This window comes from Cyclopterus lumpus, chromosome 3 (assembly GCF_009769545.1).
Source record: "Cyclopterus lumpus isolate fCycLum1 chromosome 3, fCycLum1.pri, whole genome shotgun sequence".
Taxonomy (NCBI): domain Eukaryota; kingdom Metazoa; phylum Chordata; class Actinopteri; order Perciformes; family Cyclopteridae; genus Cyclopterus; species Cyclopterus lumpus.
Genome location: NC_046968.1, coordinates 21,111,948 through 21,134,031, shown reverse-complemented (window position 1 = coordinate 21,134,031; position 22,084 = coordinate 21,111,948). Strand labels below are relative to the sequence as shown.

The 22,084-nt window shown below is 42.6% G+C and overlaps 1 protein-coding gene across 6 annotated transcripts in view; it reads left to right on the top strand.

Annotated features, from left to right (window-relative positions):
• Nucleotides 1–22,084, top strand: part of cd276 (CD276 molecule) — a 63,098-nt gene that overhangs the window by 33,017 nt on the left and 7,997 nt on the right. The window contains exons 5-9 of one of the 6 annotated variants that reach the window (XR_004608942.1): nucleotides 8,646–8,783; nucleotides 10,992–11,097; nucleotides 11,325–11,393; nucleotides 12,323–12,364; nucleotides 18,498–18,536. Coding sequence is in view for 2 of the 6 variants with exons in the window: in XM_034525707.1 (XP_034381598.1) it covers nucleotides 8,646–8,783; nucleotides 12,323–12,364; nucleotides 18,498–18,520 (203 nt within the window). In the remaining 4 variants the exon portion in view is untranslated. Of the gene's footprint in view, nucleotides 1–8,645; nucleotides 8,784–10,991; nucleotides 11,098–11,206; nucleotides 11,394–12,322; nucleotides 12,365–18,497; nucleotides 18,537–22,084 lie in introns of all 6 variants that reach the window. The other 5 variants (XR_004608933.1, XR_004608932.1, XR_004608936.1 and 2 more) reach the window with 5 other exon arrangements.

The window sequence follows — 22,084 nt, the reverse complement described above, 5'->3', positions numbered from 1 at the left end:
GTTTTGGGTTCATGGCTCACCAGTCATTGTTTGGTTGAGTCACCCCGCTCTCATCGGTGTCGTTTCCAGCAGCTGTTTTAAGCCAAACGCCAGAGCCCAATGCACACGACTTGTCGAGCTCTTAATAGGAGTTTGGCAATATTAGCCAATTATATTAGCTCGTGAACATTGAGCAGCTGAAGAACAAGATGTTTCTCACAGGAGTTGGGGGAGACCAAAAAAAGAGCTACAAGGAGATTCAATGTTTTACTTACATTTGTGCGCATTGCCAAATACACCGCCGCAAATGAATGCTGATATTACGTGTTAATAGGTAACCGTTAGCCATAACAGCTTGTTTAGATGATAATATGTCAATGTGGTGTTTACAGCTTATTGGAATGCCCCACGAGGCTAGAAAAATAATTAATCCTGTTTTAAGAGGACCCAGTTTTAGCTCAGTTGAAGAATTACGTTTTTTCTTTCTTTTAGCAGGATCAATACATACACTTTGTTTTAAATGGCTCTTTAATCCTTTCATAGCTATTTATCCTTGTCACCCGGCTCTCTCAGCTCCTCCACTTGGCATTATCAACTAGCCAGATAGTCTGTTTTGGTACTGATAGCTGTCACTGGTGATTCTCTCCTACACATCCTCGGCATCGCACAGGCAGCTCTTGTTTTAAAGCTAATTAAAAAATTAGACACAACACAACGTTGTAAACCGAGTATTCTACCCAAGTTCCCCCTGCATTGCAAAAGTGAAGAAATGGAGCAACCAGAAAGAAAAAACAACCCCAAAGAAAATCAATAGTCCACTCTGCCTCCAACATCCTAATGCCACTCTGAGTGGAGAGGGGTGTGTGGAAGTGATGGAGTCTCTGTCAGTTACTAGACATCAGAGGAGTTTTTAATTGAGGCCCCAGTGGGGCTGGGAGGGACAGGGGAGATGTTGAGAGAGAGCTAGCCCGGGCCAGTGTCAGGTCGGAAGTACGGTCATGAGACAATATTGTCGCCCACTTTCATCCTTCTCTCAGACTTGGTCTTGGCAGTGTGACATGACATTTACATGACAGTATATTCTGGATATTGATGGTGTATATATTATTTTCTCATAATTTCAATCGAATGAAATTCAGGACAGACTGGTATAGTAACAATTTATTACCTGAAGTTATGATCAATTAACTGTATAGTTTACAACAGTTGTGGGGTAGTGTTTCATACCTGGTGGAAATTAAGAGCTTATTACACTCCCCAGCTGGCCGTGTACATGCGTGCGTGCGTGCCTGTCACCGTTAGGACAGTGACTCTGTCAACAATGCATGCGCTGTGGTTTTTCTTTTCACACCAGTGTTGCCAGTGCTACTTGTCTAAAAGCTGGAGCACATTTTCAAACATTGCTCATACTTGCTGACATGTTTCCACATGATTTGCTCCCGTCTCTCTATTGAGATGTCTGACTCCATTTCCTCACCCGCCCCTTTCTTAGCATGCAAGTGTGCATTGGTTTAGGTGTAAAATGGAAGCGTATGCCCACTGGTTAACATGCAATAAGCTTGAGATGGAGTTAGATGTGACATTTCATATCCAATCTGGACCAAAACGAACGTAGCCAACTCCACATCAGGCCTCGTATCTCCAGCGTGAAGCTTTATTCTGGTTATATTGACCACCTCTACCTCAGGCCATTGTTTATATATTCCAGCACAGAGCTATTACACATTCTCACACCTCTCTGCCTGTAACAGAGCCTCTGCCTTGCGAACATGACAACCATGCCGTTGGCTCTGAGCTGTATATTCAGTTAATTAGCCAGACTACTGGGTATGGGATTACCTTCAACTATAAAGATGAGAAAACTCCCTCTAAACTCGCCCGTGGCATATCTGAGTAAGACTTGAAATCATTGCTTTAAATATACCTGTGAGTTAGCTTCTCCCTGCTTCCCTCCCAGACAAATCACTGACTGTCATACGTTGGTCTCGTTGTTTATACTTTAGGAATACACAAAAAGCTTCCTGGCAGTTATAGAGATGACTTCAATGATTCAGTTTCACTCGTTTATTTTTATGGTACTATGACATGTTTTTGGGATGAAAAACAACATGAATTATTACATGAATTATTAATGCCAGTCACACGTTATTGTTTTCTACAGTAAAAGTAGCAGTGAATAAAGATCAACTTACCTGGCTTTCCAGGAGCAGTGCTTTTGCTGCTTTATCAATTTCACATCCTGAAGATATCCTTCAAATGCATATCGCAGACCTTTCCGTTTGCTTCTTCTTCATCTTTCATTGACGGAGCAGCAGCGTGCTTAGCGAGGGGTCAATTTTAAACTCAATCTCAGTCCTTCTCTATGCCTCATTGTTACGTCTCAGTTGTGTGTGACCCTTGGGTGGCAGGGAATATTCACCGAGATCGATCCGATTTAAGCTTAAAGATTAAATCCATAGCACTGCTCTATAGGCAGAATACCTCTGGAATGTGTGCTAACTTTCCACGAGGAAAGGTCAGTAGCAGTCTGACATGTCTGAGAGACAGCTTAGGAGTTAAGAGTGGACTAATACCACAACACCTCATTGTGATTCCAGTCCAGTCCGACATCCACGTAGTTACCAGCTCAATCCCTGCTCGCTTGCAAACCCACAACCCAAAACTCATTCGACTGCTTGTTTTTTTCCCCTTCTTTGGTCGCTTGGTCACTCACCCCTGCTTACTCCATCTCTCCAACCTTCACTGAGTCACTAACTCATCCTCCTTACTCTCTCTCTCTCTCTCCCCCCCTCCCCCTCCCCCACCACCACCACCACCAGATGGCTTTTATAGTTCTCCCGCTGAGAAAAAGAGAGGGCTGTTAGAAACTTTATTCCTATAAATGCAGAGCCATTACTCTGTTTTAATGTGCACGTCTGCACATCATACACTCGTGTTTGCCACGAGCCCGTGGCGTCAAGGGAAGGGCAATAATGTCAGACAAATTGTGTAAGTAAATGGGCGCTGGGTCGTCCTAGAGACGAGTGCATCGCCTTCCTGCATGCCAATAAGACAGTGAGGTAGAATCTCGCTGAAAAGCAATTTATTGAAATGCAAAAAGAGGAGAGAAGGCTCAGAGCAAAAATGCTGACAGGACCAAAACCTGTCGCCATCCATCTTAGTTTGCCAAGTTTTGCCTCAATAAGTGATCTTCTTTTATCCTCTCCCAGAGAGGAGAGGTCTTTCCTAGAACAGCTGGTGTGCCTGTGTGGTCACAGGCTTTTCATACTGTGACTGAATGGGGAAGATTCAGAGGTTTTGATGGACACCTTTTAAGGTTGATAATAAAGGCGTGTAATTTAAACTGAAGCTGAAACAAATTTAAATTAATTTGTTCAATGTAAGCCTAATGTTCATGCTCATGTTTTCCCTTCTGGCTAATCCGTGTCCTCTGACACAGAGGCCCTCTTCTTTCCATTAGCGCCGTTGTTATTGTTTCTGCCAATCTCTTTCCTTGGAGATCGCCGGCGCTGCACAAAAATTGAATAAAGAAGTTTAGATCACCAATGTTGGAGAGCCTGCTTGCACTCGCTGAGTTAGTATGCATCAATCACCTCGCCAGAGTTTGGTGAATGTGAAGTGTGAGCTCCTGTCTTGTCTCACTGAGTTTTATATCTTTACTGTTTCCTCCCAGCCTTACTGTATTGTCTGAATGAATGTCTTTATCTCTGCCCAGTGACTCATTGGAAGAGAGAGAGATATATAAGCCTATTTCGAGTGCTGAGTCTGGCTGTGCCGCTCTGGTCTCCAGGGCTGTATAGGCCCTCTAGCAGGGCTAGGCCCTGCTGCTGCTCAACCCCTGGGCTAGCCCCAAGTCCACCTCCTTCTTCTCTGATCAACACTCCTCCTCCATAGACACCCCCACGCCCCCCTTATCTTTCCCTCTATTTTCACAACCAGGCAGACTAAGGTCAGGTTGTTCATCCTGACAATGAAAGACAAACCTAATTGACTCTTCCTCGTCCCTCCAGCTTGTCTACAATGAGCCTTGAGGCTCTGTTTAGCCTGAAGCCATCCTTCTGTCAAGGGACATTATTCTCCTTTGGTCACAGCTTAGGAGGCGAGGTTTCTTCTAGGCAGGTAAAACTGGGCTGACAGTTGGAGGGGAAAGCAGCTTTGATCTCCACCGTCTTCACATTGCAGAACCAAGATGACAAGCAAGGGGAGTCTTTGGAGCACTTTATTCCACCAACGGTGCTGGAGAGAAAACACTCGGGCTTGTAAAAATGCCCGCAAATCTTGGCTTTCATATTCACTGAAGCCCAAACAATATCCTAAGCTGGCCCCTTGCGAGTCCCCTATAGTGTCTTCCAGTGACTAAGGGAGCCTCATTTCTCACTGGTGATGTGCCCTGTGTTAGAGGCTCCATATGGAGCTGGTGTTTTATCATACTCTTGCCTGCCCCCATTAAATATCTATTTTTACCTGAGGAGTCTACTGTGGTCTCCTATGATACACAAAACACCTACGGCGAAGCACCACCTATAAGAAGTAACGGTAGAGGATGCGCTCCAGGTGTGGTCAATATAACCTGTAATAAATGCTGCAAACATTAATTGAAGGTGCATTTGTAGCTACCAGTTGTACCTTTTCATAATATATCATTTTTATATATAGGGTTGATAGTGCTCGACAACAAAAGAACTGCAAGGGATGGACACAATAGCAAATCACATTATATGTATAATATAATAGAACATAATACAACAGCACCATTTTATAGGCTCTGAAACTGCCATTGTGTTGCCTCGATGCCTCGCAAACAGGGTTTCAATAAAATCTGAACTTCTGAAAATTAGATTTTAAGTAGACTACTATATTGCATTTGCCTTTTTTATATTTTGAAGGTGATCCTGTAATTGTGTCTCATTGTGTATGAGACAGATGTGACCTATAATGTTATTTGTGGCATTTTTGTTTCAAATCGATTGATATACCTATGAAAAATATCACTGTAGTTTAGTTATGTCACAATATGACTATGGGCACGGATTCATGAAAAATGGTAGCAGCAAACTCTAACCACTGCATGCGGCTGCAGACAGTGCTGACATGGAAAAGTGCAGTTTTACGGACACACACATCAAACAAAAGAATATGATATAAACTAAATTCATAACTGAGGCACACGGTTTGAATGTGCTGAAATGTGCAGAATGTCAAGCTTTCATGTGGTACTAAATTATAGTAATCAAAAATGTGTCATTTTATGTACACTGACATGGTTCATACATACTTAGGCCCTTATCCCTTTTATGACATTGAGTGTGTGGACGTCAGCAAAAGTGGAAGGAAGGAAGTAAATACAGACGGGAACCCTGGTGAGTGTGTGTGACATTTAAATTGTTTTTAATGATTGTCATTCTCTATCATGACATGTTGGGTCGTTATAGACACACCTTCCACTTCTTTGATGTGTACCCTGATGTGTGCCATACATTCATAGTGTCAAGAAAAAGTGTGTGTAGTGAAGTTTAGCCGGCTTGGTGCAGCTCTGAAATCTGCAGACTCTCTAGGTAATGTGACAGTGCAGCCCAAAGCACTCCATCCTTACCCTTGCACAGGGGGAATAGGGAAAATGGGAAAGAGAGGATAGGTAAACAGAGCCATTAGAGACAAATCTATTTCTGAAGAAAACAAAATCACATCATCAAACAAGAGAAAAAGAAAAATATGATCCTGCAGCCCTTTGGGCCCCGGCGTAGCAATGATAGCCGACTATGGCATTTGTCTTTATCAGTCTGCCTTGAGGGAGGGAGAGTGTGGTGGTAATGTGTGAGAGTAAAAAGAGAGCGAGAAAGACAATGAAAACAAAGAGCACATCGTCTTCTTTACTCGTCACAAAGAGCTTGACACATTTGCTACTTTTCTGACTTCTAAGATGTGAACACCTTGTTTATGATTAGTCCTCTTTCATACATATTTTGTGGTTCTGCTGGTAGTACAAAGTGGCTCTCGAGATGGACATTCTTTAAATATAACAGAGTAAAGGGCTCGGTGGACAGCGAGCCACAGCATCATCAGTCATGACTAGCCCGGGGAGGCATACGCAGCTTCATCAAAATGACAAGATTGACTTTCCAGATTTTATCCTTTCTTTTTGACATTTGGTTGTTTATTCTGCTTTGTAGCAGTACCAGACAGTCGTTATGGTGCCTTGTGTATTGAGTGTTTCTCAAAAGAGAAATACTGTATATGGTCAATAAAATCAATCTCAGATTATCAGAATTATTTGAAATGTATAACATGTAATCTCCATTATTATCTGCCTGTGCAATAATTGTTTCTATATTATATTGGAGGCATTCTTTTTCGTTCATCTGTTGCTGCCATTTAACCAAGTAGTAGTAATAACAAGACTGCCAAAAATTAGCCATGCTGGCAGCTCTGTGGGGCGGTACTTTGGCATCACGCTAACATGCTAATGTTAGGCAGGTATAATATTAACTATGTTAACCATCTTAATTTTGCTTGCTAACATGTGCAAATTGTCACGAAACACCATGCACAGCTGAGGCTGATTGGAATGTCATTAGTTTTGCAACTATTTGATCATAAACCAAAGTACTGGACAATTTTGATGGTGATGCTTGAATGAAAAATTAAGGGAATCACCAAAATTATTACAGTTTATCCAAAAGGGGGATGTTATGGGTGCTACAATCAGGAATAAGGGGGCCGGTCACCAATTGCTAGAGGCATACCAATCACAATGTCTGTTTGAAGCCTTCTGTTTATTGTGCAGTCTTATTTATTAATTAATTAAACTATTTAATAACATTGTATAACAAGTATTCAAATTCAGATATGAGAAAGTATCTTGAATTGATAACAATCTATTTACTGACGGGCAGCATATTCCACTCCGAGAGACAACTTGGGAAGTCATTTTAGCTGTGCATAGAGCAATAGTTTGGTCATTTGATCAACTTTTCTGATCACCTTTAGAGAGACCAGCAATATGTAGCGTTATTGCACATAGCAGTTTTTATCAATACTAATTCATCAAAATAAAATATGTTATTATTACTCCCTCTTGGAATAGACAGGATGGTGTTCTGGGCTGTGGTTGAGATCAACCAGGCAGAACATTCAACAACAAACTTCTATGGCAGGAAACTAATATGAACTATCATGAACCTAACTAAACATCATTTTCTATAAACATAGAGGTTTCAAACCTAGAGATTTGGTCAACTTCAAGCTTGCATAATTAATGTACCGTGGGAATGCCTGTACAAAGATCCACGGACATCCATCTAATAGTAGTTTAGATATATCAGTCTGGACCTAAGTGGTGGACAGATCAGAACAGACAGATTGGCATTGCCACCCAAAACAACAGCAGCATGAAGGCTATACCGACTTTAAAAAAAGAACCCTTTTCTATCATTGGAAAGTACACGTTCCTCCCATCTATGGCCTTTCCCTTCATTCTGTTTTGTGAAACAATCAGGTGCATTTGCTTCTCAGCATCAGATGGATTTTCATTTGAGAATTGATCACCTCCAAAAGGACGCTTCTGTTTGCCCTCAATCTCGGCTGGCCTGTATTGTAGCATGTCTGTATAGCTGATGCCAAGTCCTCACAGAGGCTTCATCATTTCCTCTTTCCAGTGCCAGTCATTTTTCAGTCTTTTAAAAAAAAATTTAAAAAAATATTATTTGCCCAGAGTGGGCACTCTCTGAGGGAGGCCTGTTTGTGCTACAGCCAGCCTCACAGATATTTAGTGGCTCTGCTGTTCTTTTCTTCTCCCTCTGTTCAGTCTGAATACCCGAGGGAAATCCGGCTGTGTCTCTGATATCTTTCTTTGTCTTGCTGACCAGTTTCTATTCCTCCTCATCAGTTTGCAATTTTCCAACATACTGTCACTCATTTTGATCTCTTAATTGTCCTCCAAAGTAAGTTCAGTGTTGTGCTGAAAGACATACAATATTGTGCAGTATTTCTTCAATTTGAATCAAATATGTACCAAGCATATTTGCGTTGTTTTTTTGTACCTTGTTGCTATTCCCAAAAAACTACAGCATTTTTGACATTTTCTTCCTGTTGTATACTGTTAATGACATTATAGACATTAAGAAGTTAGAGATTATGAAAGCAAACGCATCAGAACTTCAGTCATCTGAGCAATGCGTAGCAGAAGGCAGGGGGTGGGATAGTTAGCGCCAACATCCTCTTAATGCTGTGCCAATGCTGTTTGAGTGAAACGACAACACAGTCTTGTGCGACTGCTTAGCCATCTGCCATCTGGACTCAATTCAATGACTCAAGTGTCTTAATTGGTTCGCTAGTAAAGAAGCTCTTACTTCGTTCACATTAAGCAAAGGTTGTCGCTCATTTCTGTTTTCTCTGACAGTCCCACTGTTTTCCAAAGTCAAATATTAATATGGAGATGATATCATGAGGCTGGCGATGATGACGGAGATGTGTCATCATGTTGGGCTTCATGTTCTGTCGTCTGGATAATTCAGGATTTTTCTGACAACGAATGCAAACGGCAAAAATGTCAAATGGTGAAATAATGGTGATGGAGACAGCCGTGACAGCTGTGCTCTTATTTTAGCTCTGCAAGAGTGAATAATGAGGCTCCCCCCCCCCCTTTTTCCCTCTGCCCTTTGCTTCAGGTCAGAACATTGCGTTCCCCCCAGTGGCTCTGTGGGTAACTGTTGGCCTGGCCGTGTGTCTGCTGGTTCTACTAGTTGCCCTGGCTGCTGTCTGCCGCAGGAAGATCAAGGAGAGCTGCGAGGTGGCCAGGAGAGAAGGTAAAGCGAATGGAAGAGGAGAGGGGAGATGGGAGGGAGGGGGGGGAGGCTCTGCACATTCAGCACCAGTCACACAAGTTGAGAGTGCAATTCATTGTTGATGACTCTCTCTTGAAAATCCATGTTTAATCCTCAAGGTTAGTTAAAGCATGTTTTGGGACTGACTTGCCTTCATTAGGGGCACTATCAAATATGAATGTCAGAGATGTGGCAACTTTGGAGCTATATGCCCCAAAAAATAAAGTCATGAAATGATTATGTGTTAGCCTACTGTATACACAGTTCAAGGGCTTGATGAATAATGGATGCTAACCTATCATGCTCTCAGGCCCTTTCAACCCTTGTCAGGGCCTTCATTAAAATGCAGAATGACTCCTTAAACTCTTCACATAGTGGCCCAGTAGATGATAAGCATAATTGCGACATGTTGCCTCGATCATGTGGGAGGCACAACGAGAGCGGGAGAGATAGAGCAGAAAGCAGTGATGAGATGTTAGCTGCTCAAGGAACATTGAGATTCCAGAGGGAGTTCTGCTTAATGCGTATGGGCAGGATCTCGAATGGTGGGACACATATCTTCGGCAAAGAGGAACATCATTACTCCGGTCCAGTAATTAGCGTTGCGAAATAGCTGAGGATCGCCGCAAGTGTAAAGAGAAAAAGTTTTGAAATGAGATAGATAGTGCCGAGCCACCAGCTCTGCTGTAATGAGATCCGCTCAGAGTGGAGGAGACATTTAAATAAAGGTCAGCTAGTGTCTGCACCACAGCCCAGAGGTTTAAAAATAAATATGGCAGTGACACAGACTCAGAGGAAAGAGTAAATAGCTCCATGGAACATATGAAATCAAATGAAATGGAAAGAGAGAAATATAATGCAGTTCCTCCCACAGGCAAAGAGGCTCCTAAGGTTGTGGGGCCCTTTTCTTCATTGTGGTGGAATAGGAGCTGCATTTCCTGCCTGCAGTCTGAACACCAAAGGCAGGATTGGTTATGTGGTCACCCACTGTCCACCTTATTGGAACGTTGCGTCTCATTCTGTTCCCTGCTAGCAATGCTTCTGCAGTCTTTGGAGTTTTCCTAGCACAAAGCTAAAGAGTGTGAACGCTGACTTATTCTCATATCATGCAGACTCTTATACTCGCGAAAGAGTGATACTGTGTGAATACAGATGTGCAAGCAGCTTAAAATAGGATTGGTATGCACATATCCAGAGCTGTGTGGAGGGCAGGAAGCAGGGAAGTGCAACTTAATTGTGGTTGTCTTATCTTTTAATGACGTTCCGGGGTAGGGCCAGATTGAAGTTGACTCTCTCTTTACCGTGTCTGGGTAGCGAGGGCAGAAGGGTCAGTAAAAGTGGAGAAGTGAGGAAGTCATTTTTCTTACCTGTCATAATGTATGTGGAGCACCGTAAGAGAGCAGGGCGGCTTGTGGACTCTCAATTCCTCGGGCAGTGTTGTATCTCAACACCAGCGTCTGTGCTCTCTGAGATTTTATTTCTTTTATCCTTCACTTCTGTCCTTCCTTACTTAATTACTATGTATCTAATAGATGCTTTCAGCATCCTATTCGGGGCTGCTGTTCCATCTCTCCGAAGCATATTTAACATTTAGATAAGCATATGATTTAATCAGACTTGCGCTTGGATATCATGTGCAGGTGACATGGGACAGACCTCCGCTGTGTGACAGATGAAGTCATGAGGGATGTTTCCCCTGCAGGGTTTTTACCATCGTGGTGCACGTCATATTTCACAGGGGTTAACCCTCAGGTTAACCACGGACCAAATGCTGACGATTGATCGCCTTCTTGTTGCATGCGACTCACATTAAATAACACACTCAGAGATTTATTTCACTCCCAGTCTATGGAGCAAATGCTCATAGAAGCAGACGACATTTACAACATCCTTGAATTTAAATTATTGGCAAAAGAAAGCATCTTGTCTCTCATGCTTCTCCTTTTTTTTAAATGAGCAACATTCAATTGTCAAGAGTTGATGTTCAAAGGGAGAGAAAATAAATTAAAATCACAAATGCTGCTATTCCGAAAGGTTGTTAAAAGGTTTTGCTGTTTCTAGGGTGCAACAATGAATGAATTAGGCTGACTTATCAGTGTATTTATAGTACAATAGGTTTACCAACATTTGCAATCATTTGCTTTTTTTCCTCTTTACATTTGAAATACTCACGATGTCATCATGTCACAGCAGTGTTTGAGGAGATTCAGAGTAGTGCTGTGCACCTTCTGTGTAGAGGAGACATGGGGAGGCAGAGGAGAGGATGACGAGGAACAGTAACAGTCTTCTGGCTTCAGTGAGTAGCTTTCTTTCCCCCGACGCCGTCGTCTTTTATGTGCTTTGTCCAGCTTTTGTGCTGAAGCCATAACCGTCCTTCTTCCTATTCCCACACATCTGAGATGCAGCCAACAGGGGCATAAAATTGTAACACTCTCAATGTACAAGGGAAGCAGTTCTCACTTCCTGCCCTGTGGATGCCCTCGTCTTCAGCCTGACTTTAAATGAGCCTCTCTCCTATCGAAGCCCTGTCCCCCAAGGTATTTCCTCTGCTGCCACAGTGGTGGGACTGTTGGTCGATTTTGAACAGTGAAGGTAAACAGGCTCACACATCTCTATGAATGTTACAACACAGTTTTTAAGATGTGAAGTAGGGCTTTATATTGCGGATTTCTGAGGTGTCTCTCAAACTGTAGACATTATTAACAAGTTGACTCTAAATGGTATTCCAGACATTCAGTTCAAAGTTGCCAACAAATAAATTACTTTACCATTGTCTTGTAATAATATGTGGATATATACTGTGGACTAAAGTAATATTTATGTTCTATAACAGCTGTAAAACGTATGCATACTGTAGACCGCCTTAGACAGGATTATAGTCTATGTTGTCAAAGAAAATCAGGCGAATGTATCAGAATATAAACATGGATTGTATAAACATGGATTGTGTTGTCTTGACATTCAATTTGGTTAAATTATCAGTTTAATTTCATGTATCAGACACTAAATAATGGGTCTCGATTCCAATTGCAAATAATTAATAACAGTCGCTTGGATACCCCGTCCCAGACCTATTTTTAGCCCGTATGTGTGTGCGCACATGCACCCCACCGTGTGTAAGTATGACAGCCATCACCGGGTCGCCTCCCTAACTCTGTTGACAGTGGGTTTTCAGAGAGCCAGCAGCTAAAGCCTAATATGATTACCGTCTTTGTGAAAATGCTGGATAGGAGGTTAAGGTGTGTGTGTGTGTGTGTGTGTGTGTGTGTGTGTGTGTGTGTGTGTGTGTGTGTGTGTGTGTGTGTGTGTGTGTGTGTGTGTGTGTGTGTGTGTGTGTGTGTGTGTGTGTGTGTGTGTGTGTGTGTGTGTGTGTGTGTGGCTCCGTCTCTCCGTCTCTCTCACCACCGCTTGTCCTTCCAGCTGTGAAGGATCAGCTCACCATAGATAGGCTTGTGATGAAGTGACTGCATTGCCTTTGTACGGCGGCTCCCACTGATAATTGCTCCTTTGTCTCCCCACAGCTGAAGAGGCCAAGGAACTGGAAGAAGAGGAGTCAAAGACAGGTAAGCCAATCCACACCTGGTCAAGCTCAGCCTCCATGTGTATCGGGGTCCTGCGGTATGTTTTAGCTGGCGCTGCTGCGCGTGGCAAATGCTGGTCAGGGAACAGTTGAAGCTCCGCCTGTTAAAGTTTCACTGCCTTTCGCTAAAACCGATATTGAAATGCATTCAGCACCCTGAGCAGTGTAATGATGCAAGTCTGTAAATACTGTCGGGAACAGGAATCCACTGGAGCATGGATCAGGTGGGCAGGAACACCAGACTGAGCCTGTAAACGGGGCTATTAATTGTACACATGCAACATCTCACACTTAATCTAGACTTCTATATCTTTTTTTGTCACATAATGTTCTGTCTACTGTGCAAAGCATTTAAGTTACATATATCAAATACCCCCCTCCACAGTTTAGCCTGTCTTCTTGAAAAAGGAGTCCAGGTGGCAGGATGGTAGGGACCCAACAGAACAAGTAACTGAATGTACAATTTCTTTATTGAAGTGTGAAGGAATTCTGATGAAACACGTGAGAAATGTGATCAGCTCCAGGCACTGGATCCGTTTCAACACCGCAACCCAGTGGCATAACTTGTGTGTGTGTTGGGCACACTAATTTAGTGATGCCAACAAGCTGTTTTACATTATAGGTTCCCCCAAAAGCTACAGCTATAACAGTGCTTCTCTTAATTTATCTTGTCAATAAATTTAATGGTAACAAGTTCCACAAGTTCCAAGTTTCACAAAATGCCAGCAATAGTGCTGCGTGTCCTGCACTCAAATGATCCTGTTTACCAAGCCCAATTGATTTTGCACTGAGTCCTGACTAAAATGTGTTGTGCATAATATTGTCACACGTTTCTTTTGAACTTTCATGATGAAACATCCAGCAGAATGGACAGACAACACCTAGTTTGATTCACTTATCAAAGGCAATGCCCAGAAGGAGCTATATAGACGCTGATGTTCACCTATATTTCAGGAGATTCCTGTAACTTTAAAATAAGTTACAGTTTTTTCTCTTTACTCATCTTTTGCTTTTCATAATTCGAGTCTGCCTCCTCTTCTGTGTTGAGAGTGGTGTGATACTTTGCTTACTGTGACCCTATGAGCCCAGAATTAATTTAGCTATTAGCAAGCAGGGCAAGCTTCTTCCACCTGCCCAGCCTCAGTGAATACCCCTCACAGTCCTGAGCAGTTCTCCCTCAAGCGTTAATGTCATTAGAGTTATTCATTTGACTCCTTCTATAGTCTGATTGAATTATTTAGCCTTTTTGTGAACGGTAAAGTTAATACCATGCGATTTTAATAAGCTGAGAGGTGACGGAAAGTCTCTGAGTGAAGGGGGACAATGACTTTCACTCTCTAATGCCTCTCTCATGAATGTTTCAGAGAGATCTGTGCAGCCAGGAGCGGGGTCAGTCATCCCACACACACACACACACTGGTGAGACTTGTGCTGTATTTCTACTGCATGCTACAGCACAGCTCTACTCAAATGAACTCACTTGGAACCACGTTTTTTGGTTTTCCATTAGCAAAAGTTGTGGATAGTATCGCCTCGGTCGAAGTTCTCCGTTTTCAGTTTAAGCTGAGCCGATACAAGAAGGTGGAGTGGAAGCACTGAAAGCCATTGATTGGTCTAGCGCAACATGGGACGTCCTGTACCAACCTGTCATTTTTAAATAGCCACGCTACCATCAATAGTTACTGTAATTTTTTATATTCACTTGACCCAGTTTTTCAAGAATGCAACGCAAAAAAGTATTGATGAAGTTCAGACGTTCCTCTGTTTGGTGGCCGATGAAAGGATACAGTGAATGTTGCGTTAAAGATGATGTCGCTGCAGAATCTCATCTACATGAAGGAAGTAGAACCCGCAGTGGACAACGAAATAGAGAAAAAAAACTGGTGCCAATTGAGTCGAGTCGAGCCAAACCATGCAATGGAAACGAGGCATAACTACTTCAGATTTAGCTCAATGGGCAGAGCGAAAGAGTGATGCTGGGAGGCTGTAGTGTGCCTGTACTCCAGCGACAAGGCAGCCACCTTCGCTCCCGCTGCCCCTCCTCATCGTCCGTGCACCTGGTTGATCCAGGTGGACGTTGTGGGCGGTGAACTGGTGAAATCAAGCTAATGATTCTGCCTTCCGAGATCACTCTGTAAGCACTACAGACAGGAAGCTTTGTTTTGCCATCTGGCGCCAATTCACTGACAAAGGCAGAGGTTCCCGCATGAGACAAAGGAGCCGAAATGAGCCCCACTTTAATAAACCCAGGATGATGGGGAGCCACGTTTGTGTGTTATCTTAATGAGCTGTCCAAAGGAGAGCGTGCCTCCCCTTTCAAAGCCAGCCTGATTTGAACAATAACTAGTGATAACTAGGGACCTGGGCTCATTTGCAATTGGGTAGGATCCTTTTGTTGCCTTTACAGCGGAGGCAAATAATGTTTAACACACAGTGGAGCTCAAACTCTGGATTTATTTGCAGGTGCTAAAGCCAAGAGCAAACCCCTTCTCACACACTGTCAGGTTGACACATGCACGCACATGCAAAGGGGGACACACACCAAACGCAGAAAGAAAGTCACACCAGGCAGCAACTTCCGGGTCTGAAAAATGAAGACGATACAGAATTGTCTTAAACTTTCATTCTTTCTAATAACCAGCAGTGGGCAACTCGTCTGGTTGCAAAAAAACAAGTACAATTGTAAACATGATTTTATGGTCTCAATAACTAGTTTCAAGTCTTTATATACATTATATATATATGCATTATATACATTTTGTAAGTAATTGTCCCAATTAGAGTACAATTGCCAAAGCAGCATATGCTTTAGGGCGTGGCTAACTTATGATTGACATTTCTATTTTTTGTCTTACCACTTTTATTGCCTCACAATGTCTTATTCAGCATTGGGTTGTACTTAGCAAAACCCTCTTGTGGCACTTCTGGTTGCAAAAAGCCAAGATGGCGATATACAGTTTGTGTGCTATATACTAATCTACATCAATATGGAGGGATGTGCAGTGTGTAAAGTTCTTGCTGGCTTCATCCTTCACCTTCCCCACCGTCTCCCTGAAATGTGTTCAATAATCTGAGCATGATGTGCTGTTTAGAGGGCTGCAGTCACACTAGTGCAGCTCCTCCTGTCAGAAGCTGGCTTTAGTTTGTGTGCACTAGCCCCTGTCTCCCTAAATCCTAGACTCCAAGGAGTCAGGCCTTAGCAAGGCCCTGGAAGAGAGGGTTAGTCAGTGACCCAGTTCTTTCAGAGACAAAGAATTGTCTGAAAGGACAATTTGACACGCCCTCTGAAAAGGGAGCTTCACGCGAAAAAAACAGTTTTCATAACCCTCCTTAACTGGGGCAAAGTCCCATGAAGGTAGAAGGTTAGGGAATATCGGGCCGTATAAAGCTTGATTGCACAAGGAAGCCACACTCTTCACCATATGCTGGTTACTTCATGCAGTGGCCACCACGCTAAATCATATTAAAACCCAGTAGCTCATCACCCTAAATGATTTTAAGAAGCTAGCTTGCTAAAGCTGTGGAAAGGTGACTCTTGAGCAGACAGCCAGAAACAATGACAGCTGTACCAGAGTCAAAGTCACCTCTGTGCTTATTATAGCCCCCTCTCTGTCCTGTCTATTGAGTTATTCACATAGTAATGAAAATACAGCCCCTTAATGTGTGAGGAACATAATATTCACCCTATGTCTCTCATGGGAATCAAAGTGTCCCGTCTTGAGTGAATGAATTACCTTATTACATATTCCAGCACTTGAGTATTGCGGTTATGTATTGGGGACTGTGGGTTAGTGGTAGTGTCGTCCTTCAATCAGAGAATCGGCAGTTCGATCCCCGGCTCCACTTGTCCATGTCGATGTGTCCTTGGGCAAGACACACAATTTCTCCCGTTGCCTGCAGTGTATGACTGGGTTTTAAGGGTGAGACAGTTCTGATGGGCAGGTGGCATCTTGCATGGTAGCCCCTGCCATCAGTGTATGAATGGGTGTGAATGGGTAAATGTAATGTAATGATTCTAATTTGATTCTAATATGTCCATTTATCCATAGAAAAGCGGCATGGTAGGGTTTTGGATAATTGGAGGGGACCAGTAACAATTAAGTGTTTGACTACTGCTAGCGCTATGTAGCAATGCTTTTCCAAGGGGCTCTGTTTCTTTCCATTTGTGGCCGACTCAATTCACATCCTGCAGGTTTTATACAAATTTACTGGCAGTCGGTGGTAATGTGCCGTAATAGTTTCTGGCAGTATGCAGTGGGCATATGAGCAAGAGAGTCAAAGTTTGAGGTGTAATGTTATGATGTAGTAGTTTGTCCCAATTAAATGTGCACTGAATGTATCAGTGGATACTTTGTAAAGGCAGCTGCAGTATGTACTAAAAGTAGAAATAAAACATATGCAATTAAAAACACGCTGGTTTATGTAAACAGTGCATGCAATATTTAAGATATTTTGTAAATATGAAATGCTCTGTTTGCTGGACCTCAAAGATACACACAATGGGTATTGGTGAGAAACACTGAATTTAATCTTTTGTGTGTTTGCAAAAAACTCCATAGCGCACTTTTTTAAGTTATTTTGGTTTTCTTATTTACTGTGTTGACATAAATGTACAGCCCAATTCAAGTGAAGAAGTATAGGTTGCAGGTGGTTAAGTTATAAATGCATTCTGAAAAAAACGTTCAAGACACATGGCATTACAAGCCCAAGGCTTATTAAAAAGTTGCATAAAGTATTCTTATAACATAACCCAGTTTGACAGACCTGCGGGTCACTAACACACCATTCCACATTACTTCAGTTTGAATTGAGAGGGCCTTGGAAAGCAGCCCCCAGGCAGCTCTGCTTGACATGCCCTCCCTTTTCACTGGCAGCACATATTCAGCCACTGGGCTCTCCCACCGGTCACACATTACTGACTAAAGATATGTAAATAGAACATTCATGTTGCCTTCATTATTAGATGTGGGTCACTGGATAACTTCAAGAGCACTAATTAAAAAAGCTCCCAGCACACCATTGCTTAGTAGTTGCACGCGCACTACTCAAGCACTGCACTCATGTTCCTTGCTGGTTCAGCACCATACCATAAGCTACATGTTTACTACTGTGTTTTCTCCCAGAGTGAACCCTGGGAGATGGTGAAGGCCAAGTAACACTTGGTGGATAATAAAGGGAATGTTTTATACATGTAGGTTTCACATAACACTGAATTATCTATGCATCGACAAAGCGGTTGATTCTCTTATTTCACACCTTCAACATGACAAAGGGTTGGATTCCAAATGTTGATTGTCAGTTGCTGAGAAACTTTCTTCTCTCCTGTTCTCCGTCCTTCGCCTTGAGTTGGGGCAGAAACTCATCAAAGAGGTGCTGCACACTGAGCTACTTTTGCAACCTCTCAGAGGTTATCTGCTGGTCCGTGAGGAAAAGGCCAACTGATCATTGTCAGAAGAGATAAAAGAAAAATAGCAGCTCCTAAATCATTTGGAATAATGAATGTTGTCACAGTTAATAAAGGCAGTCAAACCACTCGGTGTTGTGCGTCACAACAACAGGCCAAACCCACTGCTGGCTGGTTTGCATATCAGACAAAAGTAACATGGTAAGGAGTGCTTTTGTGAGAACACTGGCGTACTTTAGGAGTGAAGGCAATCCTTTTTCCTGGGATGAATCCCCCTGTACAGATGCCATTTACATCCTCCTGCCATCCAACCCCCCCGCCCCCCCTTTCCCCCTTCTGTCATGTAATCTACGCTCCTCTGACAGCACAGCCAAGGCCCGGTGGGAGAGTGCCTATCCATCTCACTACCCCAATCTGCCTCCCCTGTTTGGTTCCACATGAACACTCAGCTGCTGTGACTAATTAAATAAAGCGCTGTGCCCTCTGCTTCCTGTTAGCCATGGCAAGGTTGGTGCACAGAGCTGGAGCAGAGGAGGAGGAGGAGGAGGAGGGTTGCTGAAGGAGGAGGGGACACAACAACAACTACCAAGCCTGTAATGATGCGTTGGTCCATGAGTCAATAGACAAAGTTACTTTGCCGCCATTGTATTTCTCACTGATCTTTCAATGACACGCTCAAATATTCACTCTTGTTTGTTTTCCTCTGTTTCAGCCATGACACTACTGACAAGCTAGGGCAGAGAGAATAAAGGTGAGTACAGTTAAAATATGTCTATGTGTACACTCTGTCTCTATGTGTCGCTCGGTAGTCACGCTTTTTTTTTTTTTTCTGCTTATCCCAATTGCCTGGTATTCTCAGCAGTAATTCTCTGGAGGACACAGTGCCTCTGTAGGTTATGGGTAAGTGCTGCTGTAAGGAGGCTAGGCTGCATTAATTCAGCAGACAGTCGGCAATGTGTGAAGTCTTGACATTTTGATTTCAGGAATCATAGGGTCACTGGCTGATATGACAAATCAATTTAATTTTATCCGGCATGCAAACACAAATTCTTTGCCCTGCTCAAAGCCGTAAACATTTAGGTGTGAGTTGTGTCTTTCTACTTTGTTCTGTCGGATTCTGTCATCCTCGTGAAGTTTTCAATCTGCCAACTTTAGCTTGTGAGGAGCTGTGGCAGACCATTAACGTAATAAGTTTGATAACATGGACGTTTGGCCAATCTTCAACAATACATGTAAAAGCCAATCTCAGTCAAATATACCCGGCATTGGAGGAGAGAAAGATATACTGAGGAACGTGTGCTTTATCTCCTTTTTCCCAGTAGACATTGGTCAAACTGACATTATCACTAACTTTTCCTTGCTAAAATATCAGTCCCATTTCTTGACTTGCAGCATGACCACGACCTTAACCTCACAGTTTCACCCTTGATCAGTTACCTAAAATGCACCAAAATACTAACCTGACCTGCCAAATGTTTAGTGACAAATACCGCCTGATAAGCCGTCATTGGAAACTGTTTGAAAAAGGGCAGGTTTAAAAAGATTGGTGGCATGTGATTGGAGGAACCAAGTCAATCTAATCTTTTGCCAAAGCAAGTCGTGTAAAGAGCTAAAACGTCAATTCCATGAAGAAAAGCCTTGGGTGTTGTTCTTTGCACTTCTTTCAGTAAAGACATACTCTCCAGTTCTGATATAACCAATGCTATTGTAGCATTGTTGTTTGAATGAACAGCCGCTTCTCTGCCATCTCACACACACCTAAGCCACGCCTGTAGCTGCCAGCAGCTCTCTAATCTATTGGTTAAAGCACTGTCGGTGAAGTGGCACTTGAATCTAAACAGATATCCATAGAAATAGTAAAAAGTAAAAAAGTCCCCTATAGTACCAACACAAATTATATTTTAAAGACAGATTTGATGCTCAATTATGGAAATCTACAACAAATATATGCTTATTGGAACAAATATATATTCCCCCAAAAGGCTAAATATACTCTTTATACGTACTGTGACGAGGCATTCAGTACCATGGACAGTTCCACTTCTCACACTGTAGAAGTCGGTGCTTGAAGGAAGGCGAGCAAGCTAATCTCAAATATTCGTTGACATGGATAGATTTCCCTTTTCTTTTCTTTTGTTATCACTTTTTTTCTTTCTGGGTACTGGTACTGTAACTGGCCAGCTTTATTTGAACTGTAATTTGTTCTGTATTAGTAGATGACCCAGATGAACAACCTGAACGAAGGAAGACTTGATAACTGGGAACACAGAGAAACAGATTAGTAACTGGATTTTCCCTGTAGGACTTGTAGAGAATGGTTATGTAATCTAAGACATGGTGTGAGAAGACTGAGAGGAAAGCTCATCCGTGCAGCCACATCACATGGAATCATCAAATAATACATGCCACATAATGTATGGCATCTCAAGAGTACTTGAGATACGTCTGTGCTTATTCCTGACTTCTGATATCACTGCATCTCCCTCTCTGCGTGTTACCTCCTGCCTGGCAGATGAAAAGGTGGAGTTGGACCATTTTTCCACAGTGTGGATTGACTCACTCATGAGTGGCCCCTGGCCATTATAGACTGGCCCCTGGCCATTGTACACTGATCAGCAACCGCTGTTTTAGCTGCTATTGACCCCCATTTTTTCCAGACCAAAATACATCTAGATGTTGCATGGAGACCAGGATAAGTACAATGTATACTTTATACTTGTGCTTGATCCATTTATACTCTGTTTCTATCTTTGTAGCCCTCAGTTATGTTATGCTGTTTGCGTATCATCACCAAGTGTCGGGCACCATTCTTGACTTTCTTCAATACTTCTTTAATCTACAGTTGGGAAGACATGGCTTGATTAATGTCGGGTAGCTAGTTGATTCTCAGAGAGCAAAGATGACAGTGAATATTTTTCCTCACTTATATTGCCAGACTGAAAGTTGACTGCATCGTTATATTCCCTATTTTTTAATGACTTCTCTTTGGTAGCAGGCTGACCTGGAGTGCAGCGTGCACAAAGACAGCGCTAGGCAGGCAGGCATTTCCGATAGTGATGGGAGCCAGGGTGCTGGCAGTGTTGGACCCCATGGCCCTTTGGGAAAGGAATGTGACACTCCCACTGGCCTTATGTTAACTCAACCTTGGCAAGCCTGTGTCAGACACTATATCCCTCCCTGGACCCAGCACATGGACCTCGGTAGGCCAGGAAAGCCCAAAACTTTGGAGCTATTTTGGGAAAGCGACGTTGCAGTAACCAACAAAGGACTTGAGTCAGGAGGGAAGGGGATATGTTTGTGTTCAAAGCTTCTTTTTTTCTGTACAGCAAAAAATGTTTGTGCTTTTTCTTGTGACATGGTTGCTGATATGTTTGGAGACATTTTGGATGCACTCCGTCATTTTTTATTTGAAAGATAATGTTGAAGTGTTTGTCACAATGGTGCTGCAGTGATAACGGGAGGGTGTAACTGGTCTGTCTTTTGTCAGAAAATGAGACAAAATTTGGTAAATTCAGCTATCGGTAAATAATTCCTGCTATTTGGGATCATTTACAATGTATTCTGACATTGTCAAACAAGGGCCTACACTGTATCTGTTCACTGCTCCCTAAGTCTTACTTTAATAACCAGCAGTTTGGTGTCAGTTGTGTGAATACTTTTTATTAGGAGGTAGGACAGTTACAGCTTGTTTTTATTATACCCTGACTGCTGATTGCCGTAAAGCCGCAGCATGCGTAATGTGTAGAAGATGAAAGGTGCAGAAAGTAATTTCCTGTAACTAGCCAAAATAAAGTCTGGCCAGCAGGAGCCGAAGAGAGGACATTTGTCTTTACTGGAGTATCTACTGACCTTCACCGAGACTGTTATTGCTAGGTAATATCGTGCAAGCCCCTCGACCTCTCTGCCGCTGAATCATCCTGGATCAATTATTCCACTATTTGTGTGGCAGTTTTACTATCGATTAATGCATTTATGCAGAGTGCAGCATACCTTATTTAATAAAGCACGGCTCTGCATTTAATTAAGTCATTTGAGAGCGAGGCGGCAATTTGTTTTCATCAGCATTTGCCTCATCGATACATTTGTTCATTTGTGACTTATGTTCATCCACTCAAACTTTTATTGTTTCAGTACTGGCAGACCAGCACAGATAACATAGTAAATGGTTAACTGCAGCACACTCAATATTTTGTAGATTGAAGCCATCGTTAATGGCTCATACTTGCTGTGTGCAATCATAAATACTACATACTGATCACTATGGCAACTTTGGTTCTGGGAACTTAGTCATTAGTAGTA